The sequence below is a fragment of the Osmia lignaria genome, chromosome 4 (assembly GCF_051020975.1).
Source record: "Osmia lignaria lignaria isolate PbOS001 chromosome 4, iyOsmLign1, whole genome shotgun sequence".
In the NCBI taxonomy this organism is placed as follows: domain Eukaryota; kingdom Metazoa; phylum Arthropoda; class Insecta; order Hymenoptera; family Megachilidae; genus Osmia; species Osmia lignaria.
In genome coordinates this window covers 8,038,902-8,061,455 of record NC_135035.1, presented here as the reverse complement: position 1 = coordinate 8,061,455, position 22,554 = coordinate 8,038,902, and the positions used below count along the sequence as shown (strand labels likewise).

General features: G+C 41.2%; 1 protein-coding gene across 9 annotated transcripts in view; it reads left to right on the top strand.

Moving 5' to 3' along the window:
* The window catches only part of LOC117603236 (5-hydroxytryptamine receptor-like), a 141,717-nt gene that overhangs the window by 105,220 nt on the left and 13,943 nt on the right, over window positions 1-22,554 (top strand). For 5 of the 9 annotated variants that reach the window (XM_034322183.2, XM_076688091.1, XM_076688090.1 and 2 more), the window contains one exon: window positions 8,185-8,502. Coding sequence is in view for 4 of the 9 variants with exons in the window: in XM_076688095.1 (XP_076544210.1) it covers window positions 8,500-8,617; window positions 16,541-16,674 (252 nt within the window). In the remaining 5 variants the exon portion in view is untranslated. Of the gene's footprint in view, window positions 1-8,184; window positions 8,618-16,540; window positions 16,675-22,554 lie in introns of those variants that run through there. The other 4 variants (XM_076688095.1, XM_076688096.1, XM_034322187.2 and 1 more) reach the window with 1 other exon arrangement.

The following is a 22,554-nucleotide window of genomic DNA, read 5'->3' as shown; positions in this document are numbered from 1 at the left end:
TTATCAACCTGCTCCCAGCTCGGTCGCCCAAGTTCTTCGGTAAAAACGAACCTTTTTTTCCTCCGATCTAGCCGCGACGGAGGAGCAGGCCCTGGAGGTGGGTTTCATTAAACTGGATCCGAGCCATTTACTCGAGTCGTTCTGAAAGTCCATACTGCCGCGTTGCTTTCGCGTTTAAACCTCTCGAGGAGGTATTAAAAATTCCCGGTCGAGGGATTAGGCCGAGCGTGTCTAACGAAGGAACGTCGATAACGGCGACGCTGAAGGCAGAAGAAGTTTCCGTCGGGCTGTATTTCTTAGCAAAAGTTCCGAAGCAAAAAACTTAGAAGATATTAAAGATTCCTCGGTTCCGAGAGAATGCTTTAGATTAGGCTACTCGAAACAGGGTACAGAGAGACACGAGTCTGCTTTTGGTTAATAGTTGTTGCATGTGCTCGAGCGTTCTTAACGCTGGTCAGTGTATTCTGGAACAGAGTTTGCTGAATGTAGTTTTCGAGAGCGCAGGAGTTTCGCGGCGGCAAGTTTCATCGTAACGGCACAGAGAATGACTGTTGCATATATATTTATCTAACCATTACGCTTCTCGCTTAATATACTCCTACGTGAAGGGTGCATTTACTCGAGCCATGCTGTATACTTTACACGGTATAGCAGCACAAATTAAGACGCTCGAAAATTCGCGTTGCAGCTGAAACAATACCCCTTGCACGTCACTTGTTGCTGCCCGCGGGCTGAGTTGAACCGTCGTCGAGCCCTTAAATCGTTTCTAAGTCAGGCTGCATAACTGCGACGCAATCGCGCGAGGATTTTGAGCCTTGAGCTCGTTAAGACTGAATCACCAACGGGATTACACGGTGTACCAATTCGCGGTCGATTTGTCGGTTTCTCTGTAATTCACTGATCAAACCGAATTACCCAAATTCAGCGTGAGAAAATTTTCCTGCCATTCAACGTTATCCTGCGTCGTGTATTTAGGCTTCTCTGTCGTCCCAGTTCGCTGACAGAGGGTGAACGCGTCGGCGCGAGCGGTTTAATTTATGCGCATAATCTCGACGAGGTAAACAGAGTATCGTGAACTCGCATTCGATTCTCCGTCTTTCGAAATTTTGAGCAAAGGCTACGAACGAAGGACCGCTTCGCGTAGGAGAGAATTCATCCCCGCGAAGAGCCGCGATATCAGCCTCAATTAACCTGTTCGATCCGTTGAAATATTGCCAGCTCGAATCTCATTAAAATTCCCGGCACCCTCGACCCGGAAAACGGATCGAATTTCCGCTGCCAGGTTGCACTATAATTATTCAATAAGCGCGCGAAACTATAGGTAAAAAATAAATCGTGCCGGTCGGGTGTTCGTCCCTCTCTGGTGTCCGTCGATTTCAATAAAATATTTATTATCGAAGGGTTCAAGTGGCAGGACTTTTGGGATCGAAACCCGAACCATATATTATATTAACGTAATGAAAAGCGAGAGAGCGCGGGGGTGTGCCTGGGTTTGATACCCGAACGTAGTAAAAAGGAATTTATGGTAAGGATATTCTGCCATAATGGTGATGCTTGAGGTGCAATTTTCTCCTGCATATCGGATGCATTATCCCTGAATATAATTCCTCCGGTTTCCCAAATGTATCTCCTTCCCTCCCTTTATTTTTTCTTATCTTCGCCAATGCGACCTTCCACTTCGTCGAGCTCCATCACGTATCCAGACCCCGGTACAAATAAATTTGATAATTATTATAATCGTATTAACAAGAGTGCACGACTGTGTTCGCGGTAAATTGAATTCCATAAATTGTGGTTCCGTGCGTGTATAGAATATGGAAAACGGAAAGGAAGTAGAATATTCAACGGTGAATCGACGGCGAACCGCTGCTGCGAGTATATTCGCGAAATGTGTTGATTAAAAGTAATGCAGCGAATAAAAAAAACGATCCCACTTCAGTTACTAAGAGTTTTAATTAGAATACTGCTGTGTTGCTCGCTAATTACAGTTTCTTTTGCACTGAAACCGTTTAAATAACAGGAATATTTTCCAAAGTTTTCCGCGAAAGTGTAAACGGAAGAGGTAGATCGCAACAGGGTTGGAAACAATGAATCTTTTCGAGCTTGGAACTCGACCAAACTCGTAGACATCGCTCAAAATTTGTTCTCGATCGTTTCCTACCGATGCGACGCTTTCGTATTCACTTTCTGCACGTTACCATGATTTATTCCACTACCGTGTCCGTTTTATCTGCGCTTCCTTGGATGCGGAAAAAATTTACCGCCGCGTGTAACGAAACAAATCGACGGTCAGTGATTTACCGTGCCTTCGACTGTAGATCGATCGGTTACACGGATGAGTGTAATGCGACGATTTCACCCCGTGCATCCTGTTTCCGTTTGCATCGAGCCACTTCCGGTAGAACGTTGCAAAAAGTATTACGCGATGCGTTAGAAAGAGGAAACAGGAAAATAGAAATCCATGGTTGATAAACAGTACCACTTATCCGTTCGATTACCGATGCATTGAAGAGAAATTCCAAAATTTTTCATGGAAAATTCAGGAAATGAGTTTCACCTTTGTCAAAGATATTGCAACTTCGTGGTTTATTTATTTCAATACTATTCGTCTAATCACTCTCAGATTCAAAGCGGAAGTTCGCTCACCTAAACGATAAATCCTGCCGCACCCTTCGCGTTTCCTCTGAATATGAAAGAAGTAGCATTTTCACGCGAAGGATTATCTCTATGACGTCAGTCGACTCTCCTTTTGTTAGGGATTAATCTGTCGGATCCTCCACCCTCCAGAAAACTGTACGAGCCTCCACAATGGCTATGTATCAGATTTCCCTGTCCATTAATTTAGCCGTGATTTTTCACCTGAAGCTTAACCTCGAACTGAGTCTTCGAAGCCAATCTCGTGGATCATACCGTGCCAAGTATGTATCTTCTAAAGTACATAAAACTTGATCGTAGGGTGGGTTGTCGTCAAGTTTGAACGGTGTTCGATCAACTTTGATCTATCGGCGTAGGAACGCTTCAAAGACTCGAGATATAGGATAATCGCGCAACTGATAGGCAGGAACAGCGTCGAGGTCTTGGCGTTATTAAATTTTAAGCCACACGGTGGCCGTTTCAAAGTGAATATTAATATTCACCGGCTGGTAAATCTTTGACGATATCCTGATATCACAGCAGCAGGGAACAACGAAACTATCCCAATATCCTAATCCAGAGATACTCGTTCAGTTCGTCTGACGAAGATCGGTAACATCAGCCCACTTTTGATCCTTTCCCTCTATCATCGCGTGTAACCCCATGCGTGTATAGGTGCACGACCGTGTCTCTGATTCTACTGATACCAAAGTTGCTCGCTTAACTAAGTTCTTGGTGAATGCGCTTAACAACCACGAGCCTTGTCTCGCGCTATCGTGCAGCGCAGAGCGTCTGCCCTGTGATTTAACGGCAAACTTTGCGGTCTTACGTGTAAACGCGGCGAAATTACCTGGATACGTATTGCTGCAGGTTATTTAGACTTATGCTGATAGTTTAAAAGTTTTCTCCTTCATGATCCCGCGAACACGCGGCTTAAAAGCATCTTCGAATCAGTAGCATAGGTGTCGATGATTATATCACAAAGGGTGAAAAGAACCTTTTAATTATAATGCTTTGAAAAACATCCTGTCAACGTCAGATTTCAAGCACAAACGTCTAAATCTTTTCTGCTCGAGGTATACAAAGTCTCGAGGAGAAACACGGGAGATCCATTTCCCTGATGACGCGGTGTCTTCATTTGAAGAGAAAGCTTTCGTCTCCGCGCATCCGTTTACAATAACGTAGTTTCAGGGCGTTCCCAGGGCGATCTTTATGCCGACACCCCTTTCCCGATGAAACGAAACGATTCTCTCGGTTTAATTGCCTTCTTTCACAATTCCGATCATGAATATTCAGCTGGCGAACCTCGACAAAACTCGAAACGGAAGGCCGTGTCCAGTGCTCTCCTCGCGTGCCGGCTTTTTCTTCGGAAATTATTGCTCAATTTAAGTTTTGCGACCGACCCGGGTCCTTTTATTGCGCTCGTTCCGTCGACAGGATGAAAAATCACGCGTTCCGCGTTTTACAAGCCCCTTCTTCGTCCGCGAAACGAGAGTTAAACTCCGTACGCGTTTCATTTGCTAAAAACTAAACACGGTAGGTGGATCGATATTTTATTTATAAGATGCCGTGACTGAAGGAAGTTTCCTCTGTCCCTTCTTTCTCCGTGTGCTTCCAATCTTTCGCGAACAACACGCTCTCCATTCGCAGACACCTCTCCAGGGAGCAAGCGGAAAAATATCATGGCGAATCGTAAAGTTTCGCGACAATGGTGATACCTGGTGTCAGGATGGCTTTCGAAGGCCGGGATACAGCGGCTCTTCATAATTCAAATCCACCGGAGACGGGTATACAATAAGAGATCTTTTAAGGAAAAAGCATGACACTTGCTATACGAGAATCAAGTATGAATTAGCTGCGAAATATATGGGAATGATAGAAAATGGTAGTACGCGATTTTAAATAAATAAAATGAAAGAATACCGTTCCGGAAATCTGGTTTTATTTCTATCACTGTTTACGATCGACGCATCTGCGACGAATCGTCGCCTGAAGCTCGAAACGATGCCTCGGTTTGTTCGCCTGGAATAACAGCGGGTGAAACGATATAAAAATGAAGCAGTTCCATTGCAGAAGACGCAGTGAAACGATTGAAAATCTTCCGGTAGATTTGATATTAGAGACCTCAGCAAAAATATTCCTTCGCCAACTGTGTAATCATCTTGGATCGATAAGGTACGAAAGGCAAAGTGATGGCATCTATTTTCGTCAAGAGTGCTGGTCGGTTAAAGTCTAGAATAATCAAATGAAAAGAAGAACATTTACATAAAGAAAGGACGAAAAAGTCTGAGGTAAATTATAATAAGGGAGAGAAAGGATTCGACGGTCCGCGCGATTTTATTTTCTCGTGATTCACGGTAGGTAACAGAGAAAGGAAGCTTATGGTTTCATCGGATATTGGCTTCCCGATGATTTGAAATCCTGATAGCTCGTACGAGTGCGCTGATAGCGTGGCAAGTTAAAAAAAGAAAGAATTACCTGGAAATTATCGCGTGCGCGTGTTACACGAGGACCGGTGTGCGAATTAAATCAGGGAAAGTCCGAGGGATCAGGAATCAGATTAAAGTGTAACGTACAGCCACGATTTTGCAGTTTCCCATTTAATTAAAACTTTTACTCGTCGCGCACACAGAGAGGGAGGGAGCGTGTGCGAATCTGTTATTTCGCGTTCAAGAGCGTGGAAAATAAAGTTTCCACCGTTATTATCGTTTATGACCAGTTCTTTCAGATAACGACGGTCCCGGCTTTGCGGCTATTAACGCAATTACTTTCATTGGCTCGTTACACGCCCAGCGTTCTTACATTAATCTGTATTATCGCGCTACCGTGTGTCCGACGTTTTGCTTAATTAGAAGTAGTTCAACCGACGAAGAAGCCGGTCCGCCATGATATATCGGCGAAACTCTTGCCAGTAATACAGGTTATTCTGTCGAAGGCAACGAGGCTGCCGGAAAGTACAGCAGGAAAAAGGGATACTTACCAACAGACAGATCATTCTAACAACTATGGATTAAACTGGGTCCCCTTGCGACAACTTTCTTGTACCGTATAACCGCTTCTTTGTTCTTTCATTTTCTTGGACTTTGGCCAATGTCGCGAGTTTAAGTTATGTCGTTACCATGAAACATCATCGGTGATATTTTCTTGTTGCAGCATCTACCGTGATTTTACAGCGCGTTTATTGGCACCCTGGGTCACTTTATGGGCGTAATGTGTTTAGGGACAAAGTAATCGAACTGGCAGAGATAAACGAGACAACGATAAATTTATTGTTTCCCATTATTTCATACATTCTACCCTTCTGATTGCATTTTGCAATTAAACGTTCCTACGCGAATTTATCGAGCGAGTTCGAGTTAAATCATTCGGGTAAGAAGTTACCGAGTATCTTCCGTTGACAAAAACAATCACTTGATTGACTCTCGTGTAGCATACACTGTACACCGTAAACACTTGGCGAGTGGTGGGGTATGGTATGGCATCGAATTAATTTACAGCCGAGCCCCTTAGTTTCAGCCGCGACTCCCTTTCAGTCGAAGGCAACGGTAACTCGGTATTTCCAAATTAACTTAACTTCTGTAGCCTTAATTACGTTTCTTGGCCTGGCCAACTTTGTTAGCGTGTCGCTGCCGGTATTGTTTAGCTGCGCCGCCACCGGCTTCCATTAGCCCCCCGTGTAACTAACTTCCCTTCTCTTCGGAGGACTTTCCGTTTACAGAAGCTTACGGGATCCGCGGATTACCGACTGGCTCGGCTCTCAGCCAGCTTTCGAAGGCCACTCGAAGCCGCTTAGAAACAGCTCTGAACCGATAACGATTTTCTAATTCGGTCATCCCTTTTCCTATCTCCTAGACGACCATTCATTTTCAACTTCTCATAATCAATCTCCCACCGACGTTCTATTTCGTCTGTAACCGTTTTGATTTCTCAGATGGTATTTCTCAAACTTCTAACAATTAGAATTCTAGGGAAATTGCAAAAGGTTCAAACGATGCAAATTTGCAAACATTTATTTATCAAGACACCGAGTTTATTTAGGAGAAATAAAGAAAATAAAAATGAATATGTAACGATGGCAGGTTGTCTGACACGCTTAGAATTAAATTTCAGAGTTAAGGAACGCTCAATCAGATAAGAATCATCATTCACGCGAAAACATTGATTTCCTTTAGTAGATTGAGCTCGTCAGAGGCTGAGAGGTTCTCGCCCCGATCGTTCGTAAAATAAACTAATTAATACTTGGCTTCTCAGCTCGAGTTGCCGCTTTATTCGATTAACCGTGCCGTTGAAACAATGGCGCAATTAAGATCTGGCTTTCGAAGCAGCGTTCGCTATAACATTCGATTCAGGAAGGAAGCAAGGACGTTTTTGTCCTGTTTCAAAGCAATCTCGAAATGTTCTAAGATGCAAAAAAATAATATATCCTGGATATATTTATTACTTATCATTTCTTTGCTAATTATTGTCAGTATGAAAACTTGCTAATGGATTTCGAGAAAGCTTTCGCTCGTCCGTCGCAGAAGCGGGATATTCAATGAATTTCTTCTAAATAAACGGTAATCAGAATCGTCCTCTCGCAACGTTTATTATTTGAGAATGAAAAGCAACAGTAACCGGGAATAATGAGCGGCTAAAGCACTGCTTTCAAAACCAGCGTTTCGCAATCGTATTATTCATTCGCTGGCTCGAAATGTCGTCCATTAAGAAAACGGTGACTACGTTTATCAACTGTACAGCTCAATCCTGCGATTAAAGCGCCGGATTAAAAGGAGTAACGTTTAAACGCGAATAATCAAACATGTATTATTAAGAGAAAAAAAAATGTATATGAAATACGAGGGATACTTTGATAAGCATCGCAAAACGTACCGGTATCAAATTAATTATTTATTTCTGGGCCTGCTGAAAATTGATATCACGAATCTAACAATTATTTTATAATCATAATAGTCATGAACGGAGGAAAAATTTCACTGCGCCAACTTTCATTTATACGAACTGAAATGTAGCCTCATCCACGTCACTCGTTTCGCATTAATTCGAGGGAAAACGTTGGTATTTTTCCCCGAATAGGAAACTACGAAATGGACGATGAAGTTTGATGGCGGTGTTTCGAAAGTGTCATCGACTCGCGAGCAGTTTCGTGGAACAGTAATTCACGGAACGTCAATTCGATTCGCAGGACAATCGAATCTAGACGATGAATACCGCGCCGAGTTAATGAAACGTGTCTATCGAGCAATTAAATATAGCGCGCGTGACCTCGGCAAGCAATTTTATGATACTCGTTCGTCGTCGACGTGTCTATTTTTTTTTCTCGCGCTCTTTTTCACTGTATTTAGAACCGAGCACGATCTCTGCGCTGGCAGTCGCAGTTTCAATTTCGATAATTGTCGATCGATTGCTCCAATCTCGTTGGTTTTGCGTGTTGCCGTACTGGTGATACTTCCGTCGCAACTTTCTCCGCTTCTCTTTCACCGGAGATTTCATCGACGAATCGGTTTAATCCGTGAAAATTTCTCTAACGAGTACATTTAATTTCTGTTCCAGAATCGACGATCGACGTTCGAAATCGAAAGGAGTATCCATTCTTCGACGAACAAAAACGTCAGGCTGTCCCCGAAATGGAAACTGGGAAAAGTTTTGGATGGAGAATGAGAATGTCAGTCGATGACACGCGTATTAAAGTTCGAACGGTTAGACATTAATTCCGTTCCCGAGGAGTCGAGTAGCCAAGCTTCCTGAGAATAGGAGATTCATATCTACGGATCTGGTAGTGACGGCGGACCATGGTACATTATTTAAGATGATAACCAGCGGACATTGAAGAGCCTGCCAGGACAAGGGAATATATCTCCGTGCGTCATGGAGGAACACGTGAACCAGGCTGGAAACTCGTCGACGGACGGGCTGGTGTTCACCGATGCCTCGATTATCCTCAGGGCTCTGGTGCTCGGTCTCCTGATACTCGTCACCGTTTTCGGTAAGTTTTCTTCAACCTTTTTCACAGCGCTGTTCCTCTTTTCCAGAAACTTTTTCACCAAGAAATTCGATAGGTTGTTAGAATCGTTGTTGAAAGTTTTATTTGTTTCCTGCCTCGAATTCTCGCGAATTGAAGCTGCGAAAGTTTTATGAAAAACGAATGTCACAGGTAGAATAAGATTGTGTTTGTGATACGATTGAAAATTTTAAGGGACAAATTTCAGGTTGAAATTATTAACCAGATCTATTCCCTGTTAAAATAGTAATGTTTAGAGCTTTGCCTCTAAACGCGTGGTAACTGGGTTCCAGCAAACAGTAGTTTACGAAAATGTTCGAATTTGAGATTAGAAACTCTAATGTTGTACAGGAGTTAAATAAAGCACGCTCTAGTGGTTCCTAATCCGTTTATATAACTGCCTACGGCATCTCACTACTATGCGTCTGACCATGCACGGAGTAATACTACTTGTTTGGTTATGGTCATATTTCACTAGTCTAACCATTAACGTTCTTGTACTACTTGTTTAATTATATGGATGTACTATACTTACATACTTCGCTCACATTTACAATTCCCTTCCACACGTCTGATCATTCGCAGGCTTATTCTACTTGCCCGACCACTTGCAGGCTTATTCTATTTGTCTGACCATTCGTAGGCTTATTCTACTTGTTTAATCACTCATTCTTCTCCAAATCAAAATTCTTGCAGGCTTATTCTATTTGCCTGACCATTCGTAGGCTTATTCTACTTGTTTAATCACTCATTCTTCTCCAAATCAAAATACTCGCGAATTTTATTTTTCGAAATGCTAAAATTATTTTCTTTTATTTAAGTATATTCTAAATTCTTCATTAAAACTCTATTTTCAATGACATTTTGTTAAGCATCTTCGTTTCAAAGCGAAAGCTAGCGTTCAAGGTAATTCATCGGTAACCTTGATTTGCTCTCAATGCTGGTTTCTAATCAATTACTCGCTCTGCTTCGGTTATTGTACTCGCAATGCTCACGGTACGTCTCGGTTGATACAACGTTGTCGTAATTGATACTACGACAAGCTAGTCGCGCGTATCAGTACGCAGGTACAATGGAAGATTAATTTAAAGCTGACACACTTCCGTGACGCGTAATATATTATCGGAAGTGAAGGGGGAAACAACGTGACATTTGCAGGTGTGCGCTTAGAGCAGCACGATCGAGGAAGATATCGAAGATGACGTTCTATAACATCCGATTCGATGACGGGATCAAAACTTATTCGACGGATTATCGTTTAAAATTCAGTGTAAATTCGATCTGTCGTTCTTTATGAACATCCATCTCATTCTTCGGGACTATACACAAAATTTATCGCGTTTAATAAGGATCTAACCCGGCTCGTGGACGTGATTTACGATTGCCTGGCATATTATTACATCCTGATGGAAGTTATATTTTAGTCAGCTTACTGCATTATTAAAAGCAGCCGCGATCTTTGATTTATCATCGGTGCATCGAAAAGGCTAATGAACGCTGTGCAACACTTTCTCGTTGATGAAATTACCAGACGATGTTATCCAATTTTATAGCGAATACGTTAATTAATTTAATTACACAGGCTCAAGACGACAGTGTCTGGCCGGATGCAGGCGGAAATAACAGGCTTTTGGTATAATTTAACGGGTTGAAGAAGGTAACGAGATTAAACAGGCGACAAGTGTCTGCAGATCGCATAGCCCTCTCTCGACACACGGTCAATTTGTTTGATAAGTTGCAGATGCGATGCAAATTACTTAATTTCTGGCTGCTTCAAAGGCAAATAGGATTTTCCGAGTGGAGCTGTGTCTCTGGCGTCATAACGTTACTAAGAATTGCTAACGAGATTAGGAGCGTCCTGAAAGGATCCTTAATTACGTTTTTCCCTGTTTTCTCCGCTCCCTAGCTGCTGTTTCCTTCTCAATTGGATACGTGTTGCATTCTAGCGAAATTTTCTACTTACCTTCCCAACCATCAGCAGAAAATTTAAAAATTCAATTAAACGAAAGCGTGACTTTAAAGTTGGCAAAAGTCAAACGTCAGATTTGATTGTTCTCTTCGAACTTTTCTCTCATCAAGGTATTTCCGAGTGCTTTCCTTAAGTCTATTCTCCTTGAAATTCTGTCAACCTTCGATTTGAACAAATTCTTTGCAATATGTCCGCTAACACAGTTGGTCCAGTCCGAGGCAGACCTTCAAACTTTCCCGTAGCGGTCAATACTTTGAAAAGCCAATTACCGTGCCGGCATTGGTAGCACTTGCTGGTTTGCAGTTCCCAGCAGGCGTGGCGTAATTTCCGGCTGCCACCGCGAAATATGAAAATAAAACGTGACGTGGTCGATTGGTCTCATTTGACGAGGTAATTTGCCGCAATAACAATCACAGCCAGACGGTGGACGACGACGATTGTTTTCGATGAACACCGTCCGCGTGTTACGTTGCTCCCTCGATTCGATAGCCGTTCAAACATCGGCTAATTAATTTATATCGTTAACGAATTCGCACCCTCGATAACGGATTATTGTACAATCGTTCGAACAATGGATGGAAAGATTGATGACATCATTGGGTTGAAATATTTATTATTATTGTATTCCAGGAGCAATTCAAGCATAATTCTACTTCATACCCTTCGTTTAATTTTTGAAATATTTTTCTTTTCTCGAAATGGAATTCTATAGGTAATAGAATTTTTCCGCATTCAATCACAAGTTTTATCTGGATCAAAGCCATATTCGAAGGACGTAATTTATTTTCATTTAATAAACTATCCCCTGAAGGAGCAGGATGCCCCTTTCGAAGCAGCGATAGGTGAAAGGAAATATTATCGTACGTATCGACAAAGAAACATTCTACTTCTCGAATCGAAGTCATCCGAATCGTAGAATTTCCCCGTTTTCAATTGACATGTTCGATTTAGCTGCATCAGGCAGCGATATGGACGAAATCACGGTCTCTCCTATAACGTATATGAGATCCTCTCAGAAAGCAGGATGTCTTTTTCACGTCGAGGATAGCGAGAATAGACGTTGGCTTTTATATCGACCGCGTCCTTCAGTGTTCGCAATAGCCGGGCAGAAGGAAGGTAGTTTAGACGTCCTGGACCCTGAATGGCCTATTTAAGCTGTGTAGAAAAGAATCGTGAACCTTTATGCCACGTTAAACCGAGCTGACAGTCCTCCGCCTGTTACGACACGACAGCATTAACCTTAGAACAGTGAATGGCGTGGTAGTCACAAGGTAACGGGGTCAAATATGACTTAAGAAAAGAAAGATTTTATGTTCATATTTCCAAGGAAATTTTTATTTCGAATTCTTATCTCATCGGATATTTTGGACAAACGAGTTGTACGGTTTTCGTTCAATTCGTTGGCCGTCGATCGGTTTCTTGCTAGCGGGTATGTTTGTCAAACTGAAAACTATGATCAAAGGATAATATTGACTCAGATCTAAGAGGATCCTGCTTGGTTGAATTACGTCTCGAATTGACTTCGGCTTAACTTTAATTTCAGATGGAAAGCTGTTTGCGATCCATTCGTGCTTTCCAGATAACTATTCTGTAAATGAAAGTAGTAACTTGTGATGCTAAGAATACTGCTTCCATTTTCATATAATACTTGGAATTAATTAACATATCGAACACCTTGGGTGCCACCGGAGGGTGCTACCGTAAATCTGATTCCAATAAGTAAATTAAAAAATGAAAGAATATTCTGTATAATATTGGAAAGCATCCCAGTTGAAATGTTTATTACTTTCGATGCGATGCAACAATGCAAAAGAAGTAATAGGAAGAATGACAGGGGACGAAATTGAGAGAAATCTCGGAAACGTCCGAGTATAGAAACTAACGAGGAAAAAGTAATACAGCTTCTTGGCTGGAAATATGAGTTGCGGTGGTTTGTGGCAACAACGGAGCAGTTTAATTAGAGCGAGAGCAAACCACCGGTGGACTGGAAATTCTTCCAGCTGGAAACTTACGCTGTATCTACGAGGCTTGTTCAGGAAATATTCGTCGGAGAACATTTTTCCAGGACGTTTGTTTAAGATAGAGGAATTCTAGGACGACTAGAATTCAAAAAATCATTTTATAATCCATGATTTATTCTTTTTATCTGACTCGAAAAGTTATTCGAATATCGTCGGTATAATCGTGTCACGAACCTTCATACTCGAACTTTCACATTTACGATCAATCCGATGATATTCGCATTGCTAATGGACGTAGATCGATCGAATCAGAAATCCAAGAACTTACTGTCCGAACTGATTTGCAGCTCATTTATCCTGCCAGTGGAAACGCGTCCTAAATGTCAAATGCGATTTAAACTTGGACGGAAAAGTGTCTGGATTATGAGCAACTGTGGCTGTGACAAGGACGCTCGATAGAGTTTCTTCGCATGCATATTCATATCCGTACAGATGCTTCTCGTTTTCTCCAAGTTGTCTGACTGTAAATTCTCTTATTAGTACAGTTCACTGGCTAACTAACGGTCCGTTGAATAGTTCGCTGCTATGCAGAAATTCGGGGAATTTCACAGACGCTTGACAGTCTAACGACTTTGACATATTCATGAAGCCTCGAAGCATCGTTGAAACGAAAATTCGATGAACTTTTCAGAGAATAGAAATTCGTCATGATTTTATGATACAATAAAACGTCCCTTTTATTGTATTCGCTTGCGGTAAAACGGTACAGAATATCAGATGAATTATTCTCTACAGTTTTATTCCATTAAGCTTATAAAACTACATCGATTCGCTTTGACGAGCTACAATCGGTAGCTGAGATTAATTGTCAGTTTAACGGAACGGATTCGACTCGTTTCACCGAAACTGGAAAACGTTGTTACGTGGATCTCCCTTCGCGTTCGTATAATTAGCGATTAAATTGCTAATCTGAACGCGCACCGGTTACCCGATATCCATAACCTTTCGCCGTTATGGTTTGGTAAAATATTGAACTGGCCACCACGCGACACCGTGTTGCATCGTTCTCGAATAATTATCGCTATAATCACCGATGATAGATAATTTCATGCCACGATGATCTCGTGGTACTCGCAATCACAGTCATCCGTGTTTCTATTTTTGGAAGTTTCTGATAATTTCAAACGCACTGGGCGTAAGAAGAATTCGTATTCAGTGATACCATCATCATAAAACTTATCGATGGACCGATGGACGGCCATTTACATCGGCTACCTTGGCAATCTTCGATTCCCAGCTTTGTCCTCCCCCATCAGGGTCTCCCGTTCATCTTAGCGACCGCACGATTTCTCAATTTCTTCTCGGCCGTTTTACGATCGTCTCTCGAAAAAAGAAATCTTCCCTTCCTGCTGATCCATGCTGAATTTTATTTCACGCATACAATCGCTCGAAAGAATCGTAATAAAACGAAAGAAAAACAGTTATCCGTCAGTGAGATTCAGCTAAGGACGCGAGGAAGAAGAAGGGTACAATTTCTTCGGTAACGTAACTTGTGTTTTATCGATCGGACGGCTTCGGGATACTTGCATTCAACGAACAGATTGAATAATTTAAGAGCAGTTCTCAAGCTCGTGAGAACGGCTCTTGGGTATTCCACGTGAGTTCGCAAGCTTTGCCTTGAAAACAGAAACAGAAACGTCTCAGTCGAGGAGACACGTGGGCACGTTCCGCTTTCACGTTGTCGTCTGTTCATTGGTAATAAAAGCCCGTAGAGAGATACTCGCGTATCTTAATCATGTACCAAGAATTTATCTTTCAAATGAAGGTACATAAACGAACAAAATTAGGAAGCACAGAGAAAAGGAAGAAAATTGCAATTTTCCAAGTACCAGGATTGAAAGACTAAGGTTATTGTCCATAAAAAAGAAAAGAATTGTTTGATTCGACGTTGCGTAAAACTCATACGACCGCGTCATTAAGCACGCCGTTGATTCAAATTGAGTAGAAAACCATTTAACGTAAACCATGACGCCTGTAACGTCAGGCCGTTAATTTCAACATTGATTTAAGCCGTGTAGGAACCAATTTAACTTGCGCTTGACTGTGCAGCCTCGATGCAGCATCCGGTACTCCTGCGGTCAACATCGAGGCCCAGCGTGCGATAAATTATGAACGCAGACGAATTTTACGTTGATGAATCGTCTGGTGTTGGTGAGGTTAAGATCGATTCGTATCCATTAATCGTGAATTTACTATGAGGAAACGAACGATTTAAAACGAGACAGCTACGTTGATAACGCGAGATTTTTCAGCCGCTGATATTCCGCGATTTTAATGGAAATATTTCAACGGGATTTCATCTCCAATGAACGTCCGAAACATTTTTGTTTGTTCTGTGTTGAACGCGTTAATTGTTCGTCGTTCGATGACAATCGATACGTTGTGACGTTCAGGATTAATCTTTCAAAAATATTGTTTAATGACGGGAGGATAATGCACGAGTGTACATTGCGAATTGTTCTCCGCGTTTGTTGCGTTTATTGGTTTACATTTTTCACGTGAAAATCAACTGATCGCCCATGAATTTTCATTGAAATTTAAATTAGAGGGAACATGGTGAGTTAATGATGGATGTCTGGTGATATATGATCAGATTCTACTTGTCTGATCATGCGGCGATATGTTCTACTTATCCAATCACCTATCATCTATTATCACTTGTCTGATTCAACACAATCGTATTCCACACGTCTACCAACATATTGATTCATACTACTTGTCTGGCTCTCTAGAACAGAACCATGTACCACTTGTCTGACCACACACGGGCCTATACTACTTATCTAAATATACACTGTTCTGTTAAGCTTATTGATTTATATATATATACAGTCGTGTTACACATGTCTGCCCGCATATTGATTCATACTACTTGCCTGGCACTCCAAAACAGAATCACGTACTACTTGTCTGACCACACATGTGGCTACACTACTTATCTAAATATGCACTGTTCTGTTAATTTTATTAATTTATGTATTTACAGTTGTCTGCCTACATATTGATTCATACTACTTGCCCCACTCTATAAAATGACATACTGCTTGTCTGACCACACAAGGACCTATACTACTTATCTGAATATCTATACACTGTTCAATTCAAATCCATATGTCTGCCCACACACCGACTAATACTACTTCTCTAGCTAACTACCACAATATCTTGCCGTGCTCTTGTACATTTAAATTTCAAAATAATTGATGTTACTGTGATTTGTCTTGCGACTTACGATGCAAATGTTCATTCTACATATAATTATTCGTGTTGCTTATCGCCAGAGCAATAAAATAGATATCAGTCTTGTATGAATAAATGTATGAGTTGCAGCTGGTATGGTTGTACCTACTCGTATATGATGCAAAGGACGTCTGTTTAAAAGGAAAGATTACAGGATGAAGAAGTTCGTGAACTTGGCGAGGTATTACGATCCCTGTTGAAAGTTCCGCGTTTAAAAATTCTTAAACTAAAGACTCCTGGAACTCGTGACAAGTATTTTGTCCCTGACATAATGCACAAAGGAAAAGAGAGAAAAAAAGGGGAAAGAGTTTCTAGTCGGGGGATTATTAATTCGAACGAGTGATACGTGAAATTTCTCGAGAGGAATGGGAAGTCGTTCGGTGCAGTCCTTTCGGAGAATCCTTCGTAATCAGCTTATGAATTATTTACGTGAGCCTGTTGGGCTCCGCGTATCTTCTAACCGGATCGCTGATTAAAACTGTCGGGCTGAGCGAGCTTCGAAAAAAATTACCGTAGACTGGCACAAAGCATGCGCCGGAATTAATTTTATCCATTATCCTTTTGACTTTGATACAATAAAGCAGAGATCAACGTTTTAGTTTCGCGAAATTGCTCGATGTTTTAATCACCGAGCGCAAAAATGTTGCCATTAATCGTAAAACGTGAATTTTGTTCCAGGAAACCTGTTCGTGATTGCAGCGATTTTGCTCGAGCGAAATCTGCAGTCGGTGGCGAATTATTTAATCGTCAGTTTGGCCGTCGCGGATCTTATGGTCGCCTGCCTCGTCATGCCTCTCGGAGCAGTTTACGAGGTACGTTATTTAATGAACTCATTAAACGTCATTGTTGATGATCGTGCAGCTTGTTGCAAAGCCCATTCGCTTCGTGAAGCATTACTTTTGATAAAACGTCTACCACGTTCTCTCGAAACGTTCTCTCATAAACAGCAAACGATTCGAACAATTCCACAATCGTGCTATTATTCTAAAGGTAAAAAAGCCTTGTTAATTTCTCTACTCATGAAACTGCGATTAAACGAAGGATCTCCCAGGAATTCAATGAAATTCGGTCACCGTGAATTTCGCCCGGAAACACGTAATTAAGCGGATTCGTTTCACAGGAAACTCGATTGAGCCTACACGAATAAGGTGGTCGTTTGCATATAACTACACAAAAGTTATGCTCATTAATTTTAACCAAGCTTGGCGGTCAGTTTGTAGGGTTCCAGTAGTTATTTTAAGTCAACCATCTATGGTTGCATCAGCTTCGGGAGTTAACTCGTTTAAAACAGTTTGCGGGATCATCGAGTTTTATAATTGGATGGTTACAGAATTTTCGATACGAAGCTGACGTCCGTTTTACACATCCTTAATCGACAGGTGTAATAAAAATGTCTAACAATTTGACTTTTTGAAACAATTTTATTGACAGTAGAATATTTACAATCGTGATACTTTCACTTCGAATAAGATTCAATTTCATTCATTAGTCTGAGGTTTCGCTTTTAATTTATTCCGATGGGTTTGCGAAATCCGAAGAGCACCCGTGTTACCGAACAATGATGTATAATTAAAACGGACTCTCGTTGTGTAAGAAGCTCGTTACCGCGCCCTTCTTTGGGAATTAATTATCATTCGAAAGTTCGTAAGACGATTACCGGTTAACTTACACAATCGCTTACACGAACTACCGAATATTTAACCCCCCTTTCCCCTCTCCCATACGCGTTCACGTTGTTCGCGTGATATCCTCCAACTTTCCTCGAAGTCCTTAAAACACACAACCTATGGCTCGTCATGTAGGCGGTAAATTCAAGAAACGTCGGAGTTGGGGAACTTAGAAACTAAACACGATCCAGGTATTAGTAACTTGGAAAGGTAGAGTGAAAATTTGGAAAATTGCATTTCCACCGTGGCTAACCTGTTAACCGTTTTACCTCAACGTGCACCCATCGCAAATCCATTGTTACAATTTGATAAACAGTTTACAGCCATTGATTACTTATTTTAATGCTGTCCGGGGAATGCAAGCGAAACGATGTAATTGATTGGGCGGAATGAAAAATCCATGAAAATGTAGGATTGATGGAACGAAGTCGCAAAAATTGGAGAAATATCAGAACCGCTGGAAAATCTCTGACGTAAATCGGGGATTATAATTCCGCGGCTGTTGTCGGCGCATTTCCACGGGGATAGAATAATAGCCTGCTCTGATTCCGATGAATTCACGGCACATAGGAGAAAATGCTTGTTTTGTTTCTTTTCCTAAAAATTTCGTCGTGCCTGAGGGCATCCCTATTTGAAGGTTTCACGAGGATTTTAGTTGGTCCATGTGTGGGTGAACACGGCCCTGGTTGTGGCTCCCGTAACGATGCATACACCTTCATTCGCGTGTTTCAACTTCGCCTAGGCTTGCAGCTTTACATTGTGGTTTCATTAGGTTTACTAAAAACGAGCAGGAAATAGCAGCAGCTCGAGTGCAGGAATTCGCGAAGAATTTACCGGCTGAATAACGATCCTCAGCATTTTCCTTGAATATTAAAACACATACAAAATACATAAATAAAAAAATGTTTTAGAAAAATAATTACAATTATCAGTTTCACGAAAAATACTCCGCTACCCCTTTTGCGGTCACGATCCAAGGATTAAGAATTCGGGTCCTATGGGGTTGCTTTGGAATTTTTCATTATACATATCCGATCCTGGAATTTCGGATCCACCCGAATTCAGTAGCTCGGTGTGTTAACACGTACGCGTTCGTGTTCTTTGAAATTGCCGAATGTATTTGAATGTACGCGTTAGCAGACGTACATGCTCGAAGAGGAAAACTGGATGCAAATCTACATAGGTGTCTGTATTTATCCTTCATAGAAGTAAGACATATTGGAGAAATTCCGAGGCGTGTAATCCTCTGAGGTGAAGCCACTCGATCTCAATCTTCGGGCAATTTCTCATTCCGTAGCACCCGTGACTGATGTTCAGTCATTTGGTTAGACAGGTTGGCAAGCAGCTTCTCATTAGGTAAAGAAGCTCCTTGCCTCATTGTCTGAGAATTATAGACCACACTGAGCGTTTCGAGATGATTTACATACAACCGTCTTTACTGTCATCACTATCTTACCGTTTAATTCTCTTCAATTACTCGTCTCTAGCTGAAATTCACTCCCTCCTTATTATCAAGCTGCACTTTCAAGCTTTACGTTCTTATACCCAAACTCAGGTGTTACGATAAAAACCATAAGATATATAGGGAACCATCGAGAAGTACGTAAAACCACTGATGGATCTGTGAAGAAACTCGTCAAAAAGATAACAGGCTTGAACCTCCTTGTTAGAACTTAACATCATCCGGCTGAACGATTTTTATATTTCTCCGTTCAGAATTTATTTTTCACCTTTCTCGTTCATTAGCCTTTGTATCGTGTTACTCTACCCTCTGGTAATGGTATTCACGCGTTTACCCGATGTTTTCTCTGTTTTGTTTCAACCGACTGGCGTGTTAAACAAAGGCGATATGGCGCAACCAAGGAACCTGTAGACGGCTTCAATTTTCTATTCTCTACTCTGGCGAGCTCGAGTACGATCGCGTTTAAAGCACATGGCGTGGAAAAAGCACCTTTCTTTACCCGTCTCTCCTTCCGCCACTTTTCCCTGTCTTTTACCTTACCCCCTGTCCTCCTTCTGTCGCTACCCGCCTGATGGTCGAGCGTCGAACGAGCTTCTCTCCGTAGTAATGTAATTGGAAACCTCGAATGTCGGCCAACCAACGGTTGTCCGTCTGTTTTTCCCTCTGCAACAATACGACGTGCATTCGGTTGCACCAGGAATTCGGCATCGCCGGATTCCTATCGTGTTGCATGCATACCTTCAGACAGTCCCTCGTTTTATTGTTATTCGGTATATATGGAAAGGGTGTGCAGTCAGTTGGCTGCTGTTTGAACAGTGAATATCGAATATCCAATTTCCAATCGCTGATGCATCGAACACAAAAGCGGTTTGTTGCAAAATGGCTATGATTTTCGATGCACCTTCGGATGCATCGGACTCGATTAAGGAAATCATGGGAAGATAAGGGTTCAGTTTTTTAGAATGGATTTATTAAACACATTATGAGTATTCCATGGAGTTTATAAACAATATTCAGCGGATTGTAATTGACAGAGTTAGATGGCTGATTATTCATTCGATGTTTAAACAACGTTCCTTTCAATGTCGATGATTGATACCGTAGGGTGAACTTGAATGAAAGCTGATCCGATTACTATGGTATGTGAAAAATCAATAGAGACACGGTTTACAGTGTACATTGTGCCCGTCAGTTTTTCCTTAATCTGTTAACCAAATTTTGAGTATCCTTGTCTATTAAATTTTGACATTTTTCGATACGGCTTTGTTCTTGAGCTTTAATCAACCCTTTGAAAGTTCGAAATTCCAAGCAAATATATAAAAAGAGGCGTGTTATAGAATATCAATTGTTTCCCTTTTCAAGCAGGAGTAAATTTATGTTTACTTTTCATAAATCCATTTTTATTACTCCCACGATACAAACTCGGCAGAATATTTCAAGGGATTAATCTAGAAAAAATGTCACGCATGCTAATACCTCCCGTTACAAATATTGCAAATGGCACAAATTTTAGTCGTAAAAATGAAACAGCGACGTTCCAGCGTGAAATCTACGCGTTTCAATGAGATTTATCGATACCGGAGAAAATCTGAAAATCTATGAATTTAATCAACTATAATTTTACGTAAAATCCCGGACAATGGTATTCTGTATCGCTCGAGGCACGTCGAGAGGTGTCCTTCTGGCGAGTAGAAAAGTGGAACGATACAAAATCGAATGCAATCAATTGACGGGGTAAAGAATGCCGCAGAACGTTCGTCAAACACATGACATTTCCCCGACGAAGCAACGATACACTGGAGCGAAGATACTGTCTGGTTGGCAGAAATTTAATCGAATATCGACGATAAATCGGTGCCTCGTCCACGTATAACTTATAGTTGGCCGCAATCGAATTTATCATTGCTCGCCAGATTGATCGTGTTATCCACGATGAGACGTGCATCTTTGCCTATCGACCAACTATCAGAAATAACCTGGAACATACACGAAGAAAAATATTAACACTTTGTCTCGTGCAATTTTTATGAAATCAATCACTTTCACATAAATATTACACGTGAGAATGAACGGAACAGTGTGCTTGAAATTTTTCTCGTTGCAATGTCAAGCAATGTTCTTCACGATACCAGTAAACATTCCCTCGCAGCATTATTCACTTTACTGCACGATGTTGTTCCATCTGTTTGCACAAAGATTTAGTTCCCCTCGGTGGGTATGCCAGTGCACACATTGTGTTAACGTTCTCGTTGAAGAATGCTTCTATGCATAAAACCGGTAGTGAGAGTCTTTCTGAATAGTGCTGGTTATTGCGGAACCTCGTTGCGCACATTACCGTTTTCATAATCTCAATTTTGCACACCGGATTATTAAGTTCAGGTAGACTACCAGAAGCTTGTCTATAAGTTCCGTTTCGCACCGAAGCTCATCCCTTTGTAATAATTATCATTATATTATATAGAAATTATTTTTCAAAGAAAATTAAAAATAACCTGTTTACCAAGTTTATCGATTAACAATTATTCCGTAGTCTACACGCGAGTGAAATTGTTCGAAGGAAAGAAAGAAGGAACCGGAAGGTGAACACGATCCTATCCATAATATATTTCTTTCATTCCCAAATGATACCGGGCTACTTCAGATGCAGCTCTTGTATTCGTTTGAAATATTATCCGCTCGATACCAAGTACGTAATTAAATTCCTTATGAAGCTGGTAGCCAAGAATAATATTAACAAACGAGGAATTCTTCTTTTCTTGTTTCATAAGTAAACAGTTCTTTCTTCTAATTTTTTAAAATTAAATTTGGGACTTCTACCATTGGCAATAACGGAGGCAGCCAACTTGTTAATCGAACGGGTTATTTCAAAGGTAATAAACTCGATTCTGTTCCAGCTGCTCGCACAATGTTTCACGTTTGACCCACGGCGATCAACGCGTAATTCATCGTCTATTCAAAGGAAATGGGTCTTGATCATCGATTCGCAGAACTTTCGAATATGAAACTCTCTGGTCCATTGAATGAATCGGTTTAACGAACGGATCGGCAGCGAACTGCACTGTTATTTCACACTGATGAACAAATGGCAAAATTGGAAAATTGAAAATGGCCATTTCAGTTTTATATTTACGGATTGAATTATTAACTTCTCGTAAGATTATGAAAAAGTTTATCGAAATTTTCACCGTGACATCCCACTAGTTTATTTTTCACTTTCATCTTCGCGATTGAAAATTGTTCTCTCCTCTCATATTCGAAAACAATTTCGCGAAAAAGTCCGATAGAACGTCCGTGCAACGAATAGAAAAATTCGCGTGGACGATACCTCTCGTTGGTTAATAAACACCCAACCGTGAAGGTTAACGTTGAAATATTTACGAGGGAATCGTGCTGTTGCACCGGTGAAAAATGATTCGCTGGATCCTTGCTTCCCCGAATCTACTACGAGATTACCTTCGCTTCAATTGAATATTTAAACACCGTGCCAGCTATTAGTGTACTGTAGAGATTATTTTCATAGATGGGTTCCTTTTTCGAGGGAAAATTCACGTGTCTGGTTCCTG